The sequence below is a fragment of the Euphorbia lathyris genome, chromosome 2, assembly GCF_963576675.1.
Source record: "Euphorbia lathyris chromosome 2, ddEupLath1.1, whole genome shotgun sequence".
NCBI classification, from domain to species: Eukaryota; Viridiplantae; Streptophyta; class Magnoliopsida; order Malpighiales; family Euphorbiaceae; genus Euphorbia; species Euphorbia lathyris.
Genome location: NC_088911.1, coordinates 21983728 through 21996946, shown reverse-complemented (window position 1 = coordinate 21996946; position 13219 = coordinate 21983728). Strand labels below are relative to the sequence as shown.

Below are 13219 nucleotides of genomic sequence, written 5' to 3'. Positions count from 1 at the left end.
TTAGTTAAAAATAGTCGAGATGATTGCCATGTGGCATTTCCAGCCTTTTGGTTTCTTGCTTTTTCAGGTGGAAAAGATAATAGTTGTGATATATCTCAAAGGATGAGGGGATTGTTGTTATTAGCACTTCCAAAACATCCGATGAACACTGGAATTTTCACCTAGTCAGTGACTGGTCAAGTGAATTTGGTCAGTCATCATTAAATCTAAAGAGGTGTGAATCTAAATCTTACGATAATTTTAATTTCCATCGTAGGATTTTAATAAGCTTAGATCTAATGGTTCACATGGTCAGTGAAAACCACCGTTTTTTTATATTGACATGATCCAATTCCAAGCGGATTTTCAAACTCGTGACCAAAAACAAACATTGGCCGGATTTGAAGTAACAAAGATGGATCGAATCAGAATAAAAACGAGAAAAAATATCAGTTCAATATTATGATGGGGACAAAAAAAAACCATTAGATGATAGAAGAAAAAAGAAATGATTAAAAATAAATGTTCTGTTAGAAGGAAGGAGTATTGCTAAGAAACCGTGAGTCCGCATTACATATTACTTTATATGCTATAATTGATATTAAGAAATAAACCTATAAACTATTACCCTCAATAAAAGGACGGTCTGGTCGCATTACGTGTTCCCGCTGAGCGAGGGTCCGGGGAGGGGTCCCACCACAAGGGTGTACTGGAGGCAAGCCTTCCCCTGCCAATTTATTTGGCAAGAGGCCGTTCCTAAGACTCGAACCCGTGACCTCTTGATCACACGACAACAACGTTTACCGTTACCCTCAATATATCATAAAATTTCTCTTAAAAGCTAAATAATACTGAATAAATAACAGAGATTCATTAAATATAATTAAGTTTTTAATTACTAGTTGTCGGAGCCAAACCGGTCCGGTTGGATGAACTCGGTTTGACAATCATACGAATAAATGACAAAATTGAATACGTATATGGTAGTTTGATCTGTTTTTTTAATTGAATTTCATTGATTTGATAAAATTTAAAGAACTGATTGACTTTTTTTTTTTTTTTTTTTGAAAAGAAGAACTGATTGACTTAATTAGAGATAATGTTCAAATTTTGACTTTATTACATGGATGATATGTAATGCCCAAAAAGGACTTTGGGCTTGGGATAGTTGGGCTCAGATTTCATTTGTTCAGTTTAAACCGTCCGGCAATAAACCTGTTTAATAATTCCGATTTTTCCCAATTATCTTCTTTCACAGAAACCCTACAAAAATCAGTATTAATGAAATATCCCCACTTCCTTAGCGGGAATTTGTATTCAAATCCTCTGTCTCACATGCACGTTTTGCACTAGAATCTCAAGGAAATGAATTCAAGTATCGTCAGTGAATTCATAAGAAAGGAAGTCCCTGATTGGGACGACGAATTGATCGCCAGAGCTCGATTCAAGCAATTTAGTGGCCAAAGATCCGATTGGGAACCCAAATACCTCTTCTGGAGGGATTTGATTCTCAAAATTGCACGGCAATTAGGTGTTTTCATTGTTTATCCTTCTCAGGTTCAGTTCTTGCTTTAAATTCCATTATTTCTTTTTATTCATCTTTGCTCACTTTTTAAAGTCCTTTTGTTCTCAATTTGAAGGTAAAGAACGAATGGTTTAATAGAGGAGGATTAACTCCTTTATGCCTTGATCATGTACTGGTGAGCTTCTTTGCACTTTCCACTCAATCGATCTATACAATTTTATTTTTCCTTTCATTTTCTATATTTTATCATGTGTTAGAATTTGATGTATGGTGAAGGTGATATTCTACGAAATGTGGATCTTGTGGATCCAACGAGTGGACGAATTTCTCAGCTCTTTAGTAAAGTGAGAAATTTGGTGGTGAGATCAAGCACAACCCTTGACATCATGCTCGAAGATCATGTCATTCTTACTGCTTTGTTGAAGGTATAGTTTGACATTTTTCTATGATGATCTCTGCAGGATTTTAGCCAATCCGATTTCATTGTTTCCTAAGTGATGATGATTATGTACTTTTGTGAAATCTGATTATAGGAAAAAGCTACTGAAGCAACAAAAGTTTTATCTGAAAGTCATTGGGCATCTTCATGTATAGTTACTATGAGGAGGTTCCAGGAGACTTGTGGAGGACCAAAAGAAGCATCTTTGGTGTTGAGTTACTTGTCTGGACTGGGGAAAGCACGATATATCTCAGTTAATAAGAAGGAATTTGTAGAGGTATGCCCTGCTCTTACGCATACGAACATTTGAGGGAGTTAGTAATTTTGTTTATGCAGAATATAATTGGTTCTTTAACCATAAAAGATGCCTCGGATAAGTTATTAACTTGAACATTTAAAGAGTTTGCTTGCAGGGTGTTAAGGTATCCCTCTCATCAGCACCAGCTTCTACAATCTCAACCTTAGATTTAGATTTTCTGCACTTGATATGGACAGCAGAAAAGCTTCAGCAGCAAATTGGCGTGGTTGACAAGCGCTATGAAATGTAATCCCCTCATCTCCTCCTCCCTTGTATGCTTATATTAATGCTCTAATTCTCCTCGAACTTTGATCGATGTGGAATACTGCCCATGCTAGATACGAACTGGGGTTTACATGATTATAATTCCAGCTTATTATTTGAGATAAACATGTAGGGTTTTTTGCACTGTAAGTGCTATAGAAAAATTGTTTGTGAGCAGCTGCACTGTGATGTAGTTTTTATACAAGTTTGCTTATCTCATTGGATCTTTATTTTATCGCTGCAGATCAAGAACATCAGCATTAGCTTCTCTGAAATCCGGAAACAAGAAAGTAGCCCTAAGGTATGCTAAGGAGATGAAGTTGGCTTCCGAATCTAGAGAAAAATGCACTTCTCTCTTGAACAGAGTCGAGGAAGTTCTTAATGCTATTATGAATGCTGAATCTACGAAGAAGGTACTTGTTGCTTTCAGAAAGTGCTCTCATGTTTAGCTTAACTCTAAACTTTCTGGATATGTGCATAGTTGAACCATTTCGGATGACAAAACTATTTATGCTTAGCCTAGTGGTTGAGAGAATACCTATGACTAGGGAGGTCATGGGTTCGAATCACATCCGGATGGGGTGGGGATTTTTCTTTCTTCTTTAATTAATGTAAGCGCATTGTGCGCAAATTTTTTGAAAAACCATTTCGGATGACAAAACTATTTATGCTTTGCAGCTTACTATAAAGTTCAAATAACCAACTTTTTGATTTAGCAAACTTGATAATTCCAGTTATGGAAATTAAGGAAGTTACTCTACAATTTTTTTAATTGCAGAAACTTATATCTTGAATGAACTTGTTCGTTCTTTCCCTGCCAGGTAACTGAAGCTGTTAAAATTGGGGCTCAAGCAGTGAAGCAAAATAGAATAACCGTGGAAGAAGTCGACCTCTGTTTGGAAGAACTTGAGGAGGCCATTGATTCACAAAAGCAAATTGATAAGGCTTTTGGTACTCTCTTCATTTCTCTCTCTATCGTTCTATCTTTATTTAAATTATATGTTTGATGCAAGTTTGGAATTCGTCAACAAGGTCAAGATGTAAACATCTTTCCTTTTACTTATGATATTTGCTCCATTGTAATTGCAGAATCAACTCCATCATACACCGATATTGAGGACGAAGATATGGAAGAAGAATTCAAGAAATTAGAGTTTGAAATAGGAACCGAGGACCTTCAACCTCCAGTTCAAGGAGTAGGAGTCGGCAGCACATCAGGATTAACTGGAAATTCAGGGACTGCAGACTCTTTAAGTGATGCTATATCGAATCTTAAGCTTCACGATGCTTCAACCAATGTATCCATAAATGAGAGTTCAGCAGTGGCAATGAGAACCAATGATTTAAAACGTACCACAGTTGAAGCACAATTGCCAGCATAGTTTGCCTTTGTAATGAGTTGATTTCGATAAGGTTGTGTCGTTTTGGGTTCTGAGGTATTTTTCGCTGTTAAATGTGAATGTACAATGATATTAACTGTGTTTATATTATATTTGTTGGTGTGTTAAACATCTATGCTTTTGTTTTTCTGCAATCTTTATGTTCCAATTTGCTCATCCAAAATGGACCTAAATTTACCAAAAGGCTGGATCTGGATTCAACCAAATTGTGTCAAAGGCTTCTCTATATGGATTGCATTCAACTATGTTCATTAGAATTAAATTATATCAAAACATAAATTTTATTAATTAGGTGTAGTGCGACCTCTCTCTCCCTCTCTCTCTCTCTCTTCAAAAAGCATTACGACCTTGGTCACGTTAATTCTATCTTTATCAAATTAGTTAGTTGTGAACATTTAATTTAATCAAAAAGCACTATAAATTTCATTTAATACATTTCGAATAATTTTTTTACATATACATATAAAAAAAAACTATGCTTTGTTTTTATATTCAAGAATTGATTTTTGTGATCTTAATATGACCAAAAAAAATAAAAATTTTAATATTTTGAAGGGAAAGATGACAAATTTAATCCGCTAAAAAAAAAAAAAAGGTATACAAAGAGAATGAGATGAAGTGTTATCAATGTTTTAAAAACCGGACCGGACGTTGAACCGGTGAGACAACTGGTTTAAGGTTCAATAGGTTCAACCGGTTCAACCGGAATGGTTCAACCGGATAAAAAAAAATATATATATATATATATAAAAAAAATAAAATGATGTTTCATTGAACATAAAATTAAAAATTTCATACATATAATAAACAATTCTTAAGTTAACATATTAATTAAAAATTAAAAATTCATAGAGATAATATAAAAATTCACACATCGGTAACCAATCCTTAATTTAACACATTAATTAAAAATTCACACATCTAAAATCAAACTCATAGTTTAACACAATATTAAGATTAAAATTAAATTAATTAATACCAATTATTAAAGAGGTTGTTCTCTACCTAATTTTTAAATTTTTTCCTTAATTCAATATGTTTTTCAAAAAATGGCAAAAAACCAGGGTCAATCCGGTTCACTGGTTCAACACCGATTCGCGGTTCAACCCCGGTTTGATGTGGTTTAATATAGTTGAACCTGTATAGCTAAAACCGGACCGGACACTTGACTGGTTCACGGTTCGACCGGTTCAACCGGCTGGTCCGGTCCGGTTTTCAAAACACTGAGTGTTATAAATGACATAATGAAGAGTAGTTCCTGTATTGTGGGAGATAGAATAAATACTAGGTTACAAATTACAATGGTAGACTAGAGGATATTAGTGGTGGATCCATTTATTTAATGCCGAATGTTGTTGGCTATGTGTGCGGAATATGCTAGAGTCCTGAGAAAGTTGTGTACCTGCTGATACACAACCCAAGGTGTTGTTAGCTACTAATTAAAGTTCTTCCTAAGCATTCCCGTTAAAATAATTATAATCGGGGAGGTTTAGTTATAATTAGGGTTATTTACCCATCCGGTATATCTAATGAGAATTAATTCCACTACAAATCTAATTTTAATACTGTATATACTACTACCCTAAATATCATTATAAATAAATGCAGATAGGGAAGTGCCGATCCTTCGATCTGCCGGAAAACTCATGATGGAAGTTGAGAGGCCGGCTCCACCGGCTTTAAAAGGAAGAAGATGGTATCTTTTGTATTTTATATTTTAATTCGACCTAATCCAAACGATGATGTTCTGATTATTGTTGAATTAAAGAAAAACAAAATTATTAAAAGGACAAATCCTACTTATTTACTGGACATGTCACCAATTTTGAAAAGCTCATCCTAATACATAAAATTCAGTATTTTTTTAATACTTAATTTTCAGTTTTAAACGCCATTCAGTGATTGTTGAATTTAATTGTGTGTATGAATTGTTGGTCTGAATTATTACTATTGTACATTTAATTGTTACATTTTTTGTTAGTAACTTTATGGATAATGGATTATTAGGACTAAGAAAAATCATCATCCGAATTCTAATAAAGAAATATAAAGACTAACCTTGTTTGATAGAGTTTTTTAAAGTAAAATTAGAGGTTTGACAGATTTTAGTAGTTTTTTTAATTAGCTTATTGCTCCATATCTTTTTATGGATATTTTTACTCTTTTAACTCCAAATAAATACTTAACCATCATTTTACACAAACAGCTATTAGCATCCGTTAAGTTTTATCAAACAAGCTTACACAATCCATTAGTTAGATCAGTCAATCAAATCAGCTAACAAAAAAGTTAATCAACTAACTCCTAATGTAAAGCTATCGGCTAACAGCTAATTGACAAACAGAACCTTTGTATAGGATTAAAAAAAAAAAAATCAAATTCTTAAGTTATCATTCAAAAAATTCTTCTAGCCTCTCCAAATTTTCGATCCTCGCTCCGCCCCAGGCTCCAACAAGGAAAACACTTACTATTTTTGAACCACATGAGAAGAGTTTAGTGATTGCTACTTTCTCTTGTGACCTGAAAGTTTTAATTTCAATATACATATCAGCATAATTTTATGCATTTAGATAATAACTCTTCGTTATTTGTCATTTCCAAACTATGAATTCTCATAATATTGAACAGAAAACAAACCTGAATTGATTCTTGGAACAGTGAGTTATTCATGGAGATGAAATCCAAAATGGAGCCGTACGACCCAGCATTAGGAGGTATAGGAAGTGTCGGCGGCGGCGCGGCAGTCAAAGGGGTGAAGGGTGCCGGAATAGGCAGCATCCTTGGCGCAGAAAGGCCAAGCATAGGTGCATTTGGATATGGTGTTTGGCCAAACCCAAAGCCAACACCAATTGGCATTCTCATACCCAACCCCATCCCCATCATACAATATCTGCTTCCCATTGTCGTCATTAACTGCTTAATTCAACATCATATATTTTCATTTTAATCAATTTTCCTACTCCAAACAAATTACTAATTATCTTACTCAAGAAGCATCCTAACATCTCACATCATTCCAATTTTGGTGGATTGATCTTTCATTCCAACACATTAAATCATTCATCTTTTATTTTTTGTTCCCATTAAGCTCATAGTTGCTAAATTATGTGAACATAAACAATTGTTAACACAATGTTACTTGTTTCATTTGTATCTTAAATTGTATGTTTTACTTATAGTTTTTCCATAATCACATCACACGTGTAAAAGAAATTACTTTTCAACAGTTTAAAATGCAAATTTTGAACCCATATGAAACCGATAACACTCTGTTCTGTTAGCTGAGTTCCATATTAAAAGCTGACTTTTCTAGTTATCACGAGCTTAATGTGTATCAGAGATAATAATAACAAAAGATGTTATAGGGTTTAACTATAAGCTTAAACTTTTAATTTAATTAATTGGTTCTTGACAATGTGATCACAAATAAGATGGGGGCGATGCTTTTTTGCCTAAAAATTACTTTTCAATTGTTTAAAATGCAAATTTTGAACCATATGAAATGAATAACACTACAGAGTTTCATGTTAAAAGCTGACTTTCCTAGTTATCACGAGCTTAATGTGCGTCAGATATAATAACAATAAAAGATGTTATAGTGCTTAACTATTAACTTAAACTTTTAATTCAATTGGTTACGTGTGATCACAAATAAAAGATTGAGATTTGATGTGTTGAATGGAATGATCAGGATGATTTTAGGCATTATCTTATATTATGATGAAGTGTAGATGAAGATATACCTGTAATTGAAGTTGAAGGCTCTTTAAGTAGTCAATTGCATTATCAAGCATTGTAGCTTTATCCACCTGATTTACAACCACAAATATTAACAAAAAAGAAAGTAAAAACTGTACTAGAAATTCTAAAGTGGTCCGGTCCTGAACCATTCAAGAAATAAAGCATCTATAATAATTAATTTATAGTACTGAATAAGATTATAGAATTTTTCATATTGTACCTTGTCGGAATTAGGAACCAGTGCTTGTAACACTCGCATCTTCTTGTTGATCTTATCTCTCCTTTTCTGTTTGGATAACACTTAATTAGTAATCAGACAATTTATTTTTTATTACAGTAACGAAAATATGTAAAAAAAAACATACCCTTTCAGAAAGATTATGGATTTCTGAATAAGTTCGTCTCCTCTTGGGTTTCCTCACTTCTTCTTCCTCTTCATTCTGTACCAAAACATGAATAATAATCGGATACGAAACGCAGAAACGCTACTAAAAAAGTGTTCGTAACGTACATCACTACTAGTATACTCTGATTCTTCATCTATCGTCTCCATTGAATAACAAGTAGTGTGATCATTTGATGCCCCAAGTGAATATTCTGAGGCAGATGAACCAAGTTCTTCCATAGATCTTCCTGGGAAGTTAAGAGGAGCTTCTGATTGGTAATCTGGAAGAGAAGGGGTTTCATCTTTTCTAGGATAATTAGCTATTTTATTTGAACAACTAGTTGATGCGCCAATATTAGCTCTAGGAACCTCGTCTCCACGAAAATTTCTACTATGATCCGGGACCAAACTGGTCCTTAACCATTCAGATGGTGATACGTCAGCACGAGTAGTCGTAGGCTGAGGTTTCTTCGATTGAAATGTGGATCTTCCTCGGATCAAAATCTGACCATTTTCATATACAAGTTCAGCAACTTCATCACTATCCCTGCAATGTTAAAATTGATCAATTTTATATGAATATAACTATGAATAAACATAGGTATAATTTACATAAAATATACATACATGGAAGCTGAAATATAATTTAAGATCCAAGATGTTAAAGATGTTTGTTATGGTTTTATGGAGAGAGAAAAACAAGAAAAGATGAATATTTAAAACTGAAAAAATGGTCCTATTTTGGAAGACAAAGTCAGTAAATAACCTGATCATCATCATGTTCATGTATGTGGTCCAACTTGGATACTCGAATAATAAAAAATAAATAGTAGTGAGTTCCAACAAAAAAAGAAAGAAAAAACATCATAATCATAATCATCGATGCCATGCTTTCACTTGAAACTATAGAAAAAAAGATTCCTAGGTAGGAAAAACATAGGTTTCACAGAAAAATAAAATATGTGGACTAAATTGAACCACGTCTTAGAGTAATCCACCACCATATGTAATATTGGAATAGTAGATGGACCCACGAGAATTTTTTTTTTTATAGGCGGTGCTGTGTAAAAGTATAATAAAATTTCTCATGGAATAAGAGGCACATGCATGCATTTTCTATATATTAATTTATAGGATTTAATTATATGTAATTACGATCATTTAAGCAAGTTTAGAAGTTAAAAGTAAGTTTTTTTAACAAACTCAGAGGGACCTAATGTATTAAGCCTAATTTATATTATCTTTTATTGCTTTGTATTATTCCATTCAACCCTTAAACTTTTGAAATATGTCTTATTATCTCACTGAATTTGTTTGCAATAATCATTATGAGTTATTGGATCGTTAAACTTATTTTAAGTGACTTATTCGTCTCCTATGGTTACGATGAGCTATTATTTACTCGGATTTACTTAAAAGCGATATATATTTTAATTTTTAAAATCTTTTATTATTTTAATATGTAGATTTACAAGGTTAATGAGATATTTTAAAATAATAAGAAAGAGTAAGATATTTTTGAAATTAGAGAGAGATCATATAAATATTTCAAAGTTAAGGATAATCATTCAGGAAGAAAAATGGGATAATTTGGACAAAATACAAAAAGCTCTTAATATTTGAATCATTATCTATTTGGTTTGTAGGACAATAATCTTTGTTCGGTGGACCGATTGTTTAAAAATACTCTATTATTATTATTATTATTATATTATTATTATTATTATTATTATTAGTTTTAATATCTTTGCAACCAGCACTTTCAATTTACGGGACAATCTATTAATTCTCTCAATTCAATAAATATAATATTTGGTGTCCTTTTATATGTTTACATGGTATTAATTTTTCATTTTAATTCACATTGTGTATCATATTAGTCCCGTAAGTTTATATATCCGTTTCAAAACAATGAATAAAAGATTCACAAGAGGGTGTATTGGAATGGATGTATAAAACATCTTGGAATATCTACCCAATGTTATGTATGCATATAAATAAAGAACACGAAATATTACATTTATTGAGTTAAGAGGATTATATATCATCTCCTAGATTGAGAGGGGAAGTAAAAAAAAAAAAAATTTGAGAGTTGGGCGTAGGAGGAGAGAGTTCAAAGAGCTCCCCTGCATATGCCCCAATTTAAGAAGTCTAATTTTTATTATTTATTATGTCAAAAATTAAATAAATAATAATTTATACAAGAAATATCTAAAGTTTAACGGTCTAAAAGTCTTAAGGGATCCACTTTTTTATTATTATAATATCTAATTAAATTATTTTTATTATATTTATTATGTTAAAAAGTTAAAGTGTTTTGATATTTCATTTTGTAAAAATATTACAGTTATATAAAAATATTAATTTTTTTTAATAAATAGGGTCTAATTTTTTTATTTAGCATAAGACGTAAGAATATTTAAGGCAGCCGTGGTTGAGAGGGTTTCATTATTATTATTATTATTATTATAACCTTAATATTTCCTCTAAATTATCATAATTTAAAGTGTTTATTATTATTATACTTATCAAGATTTAAAAGTTGTATCTATGACCACAAACTATTGCCATAATATGACAATCGTCTCAATATCAACTTTATGTCATATCTTTCTTTCATCTACAACTTTTATTGTTATCACATGTTATTCTAATTCTAAATTCCTTATCATTATCTAATGAGCCCATCTCTCTAATTCATTATTCGATAGACTTTCTAAAATTATCTTAAGAGAATTAATTTAAGTTAAATATCCTCATGAAACGACAAAACATGATTAAAATGATGTTCGGTATGTTTCTGGACGCGCAAGAAGCCCCATTGCACAAGATCTCCAAATTGGGAGCACCCAATTATAATTTTAATAGAATTTATTTTCAATTTTTCAATTATAATTTGTAATCTTATTAGATTGATAAAATAAACTTGATAACACTGGAGAAACTTCTTGATCGGATCCCGTCCCTGTGAGGCGCCGCTGGGATCGGCCGGGGACACTCCGATGCCAAAGTCAGTAGAATATATGGAGAGTAAATCGTATTGACAAAGCTTAGTGAATGTAAAAGTAAGTGTACCTTGATAGCCTAGAAAGGTAGGCTATATATAGTTGAGGAATTCGTAACCCCTAGGTAACTAGAAAGCCTCCATTAATGCTCATTTAATGGCGGTTACAAGTTACTCTTAATTTGGCGGTTTGAGACTATTAATGATTCATTTAATAATTATTTATGGTCGAGACGGCGGCCAGACGTTATCTAGGTAAATGGAGAGATTCGCCTAAGAGATCCGCCAGCGGATCTCTTAGAGCTGATCTAGGGTGATCGCCAGACGGCTTCCTTTGCTACGTGGCATATCTTAAGGTAATTATCTCTTTTGGTCCTCATGATAATATCCTAATGTTATCAGAAGCCCCCCCAAAATGCCTTTAAAGTCCTTTAGGGCTTTTGGACTTCTGCGTGCCGTCTTATGCTTCCGCATTTAATGTGCACTCTGTTCAACGTCCTTTGATGGCCGACACGTGTAATAGCACACTGCCCTAGAAACGTTCAAAAACCATCTTCATCTTTCGGAGTTTCTCTTTCTTTCTCATTTTCCATCTCCTCCCGTTCTCGAAGCCTTTCCTCAGAAACTTCAAAGATCCTACTCAGGCTTCTGCATTTCCATGTAAGTGCTTTTTATTTTACTCTGAATGTTTAGAAGTTCATCTTCATCCTCTGGGTCAACTTCCGAACTCTTTAATTCGACGTCTTCTCCTAAGATTGAAGTAGATTTTAGTTGGACCACATCCTCGTCGGAAAACTCCCAATCTTCCGTTGGCGAGATTAATTCTGGTTCAACTGAGTTCAATAACTCGGCGCGTAACCCTTACCAGACTCGTTCCACCGGAAATCCTTCTTTCTTTTCCGGTTTTACTCCGGCCGGTGCCCGTAACCGGTTTCTGGGTTTAATGGCTTCTTCTTATGTTCCTGTTAGAAAAAAGAATCCTCGAGCGGAGTCTACTTCGTCTCGTATGAGTGCCGCGGATTTGGCGAGTCTATCAGATCGCTTTCCGTGGATCAAAAATTACTCAGTTTGATCAAGGTACCTTGCATATTTCAAGAGCTTTAATTATTCTGATATCTTCTTTGGCAGGGGTGTATCTAAGGCAAATCGTGCTCTTGCAGAGACGCGCAGGATGTTTCAAGAAGAGGAAGCCCGCAAGAAGAGTCAGGCAGCTAACCCTCAACCTGATACGGGCAAACGCCCTATGGAGACGGCTGTCGATCCGCCACTGAAGAAACCTAATACTACATTGAACGCAAAGAAACCGATGACAAAATTCGAGGAGGTTAATATAGAAACTGTTGACAGCCTCATTGATGTGGAGTCGAAGCAGTGGAAGTGGAATATGTTGCGGGACTTGTTTAGCTTGGATGAGGCTAAGGAAATTCAGAAGATTCCCTTAAGCCGGCGACTACCAATGGATGAATTATACTGGTCAGGCTCGCGGTCAGGGGAGTTCACAGTCAAATCGGCTTACTGGCTTGCGAAGGCCGTTCGGAGGAATAAGGAGGGCAGGGCGTCTGCGTCTACTGAACTGACCAATGGGTGGAAATGGATCTGGAACCTCACCATCCCGCTTAAAATTAAGCATTTCCTATGGCGTGCGTGCAACGATGTGCTTCCGACATATCAGAAACTCCGAGGAAGAGGCATCATGGCTCCAGAAACCTGTCCTAGATGCGGATTGGCGGAGGAGACGGGGCTGCACATGTTGGTTCAGTGCAGATTGTCAAAGGAAATTTGGAAGACTCTTTTCCAACATGACCGCCGATGGAAAATCAGAACAATGAGTGTAGGGGATTGGTTCGGTCAGATGCGTAATATCATGTCATGGGTACAATTTGAGCAGATTATAACAGTGGCTTGGCTCATCTGAGCGGCCAAAAACCAGCGAATCCACCGTCCTGGCCTGGTGCCTCAATCTGATGTTGTGCAGAAGGCGATTGAACTCATTGCTGAGTGGTGGACAGCAAGGGGGCTCGACGGGGTTGCGCAATCCCGGGATCACGGCACAACAAGTGTAGCGGAACAAGTAAGATGGGTTGCGCCGGCTTGGGGAACTGTAAAGGTTAATGTTGATGCGTCGTGGCTGGACGGGCTACCAGGAGGCATCGGGGTGGTGATCCGAGACGATCAGGGCGAGGT

At 34.6% G+C, this 13219-nt stretch overlaps 2 protein-coding genes across 4 annotated transcripts; one reads left to right on the top strand and one right to left on the bottom strand.

Annotated features, from left to right (window-relative positions):
* Positions 1-1167: 1167 nt before the first annotated feature.
* LOC136217232 (uncharacterized) lies at positions 1168-4052 on the top strand. Of its 2 annotated transcripts, none has more exons than XM_066003832.1 (8): positions 1168-1536; positions 1620-1679; positions 1762-1929; positions 2038-2220; positions 2357-2487; positions 2750-2918; positions 3327-3456; positions 3595-4052. In XM_066003832.1, exons 1-8 carry the CDS (start codon positions 1345-1347, stop codon positions 3885-3887), a joined length of 1326 nt encoding a protein of 441 aa, XP_065859904.1. In that variant the 5' UTR covers positions 1168-1344; the 3' UTR covers positions 3888-4052. The 2 variants fall into 2 exon arrangements, with proteins under 2 accessions (XP_065859904.1, XP_065859905.1); XM_066003833.1 differs by having other exon boundaries at positions 1373-1510; positions 3595-4049.
* Positions 4053-6097: 2045 nt separating this feature from the next.
* LOC136217231 (transcription factor PIL1-like) lies at positions 6098-8941 on the bottom strand. Of its 2 annotated transcripts, none has more exons than XM_066003830.1 (7): positions 8798-8941; positions 8158-8578; positions 8012-8086; positions 7867-7932; positions 7649-7714; positions 6543-6818; positions 6098-6425 (listed from the first exon to the last, which is right to left on the bottom strand). In XM_066003830.1, exons 1-7 carry the CDS (start codon positions 8815-8817, stop codon positions 6399-6401), a joined length of 951 nt encoding a protein of 316 aa, XP_065859902.1. In that variant the 5' UTR covers positions 8818-8941; the 3' UTR covers positions 6098-6398. The 2 variants fall into 2 exon arrangements, with proteins under 2 accessions (XP_065859902.1, XP_065859903.1); XM_066003831.1 differs by lacking the exon at positions 8798-8941 and adding an exon at positions 8659-8794.
* Positions 8942-13219: the final 4278 nt, after the last annotated feature.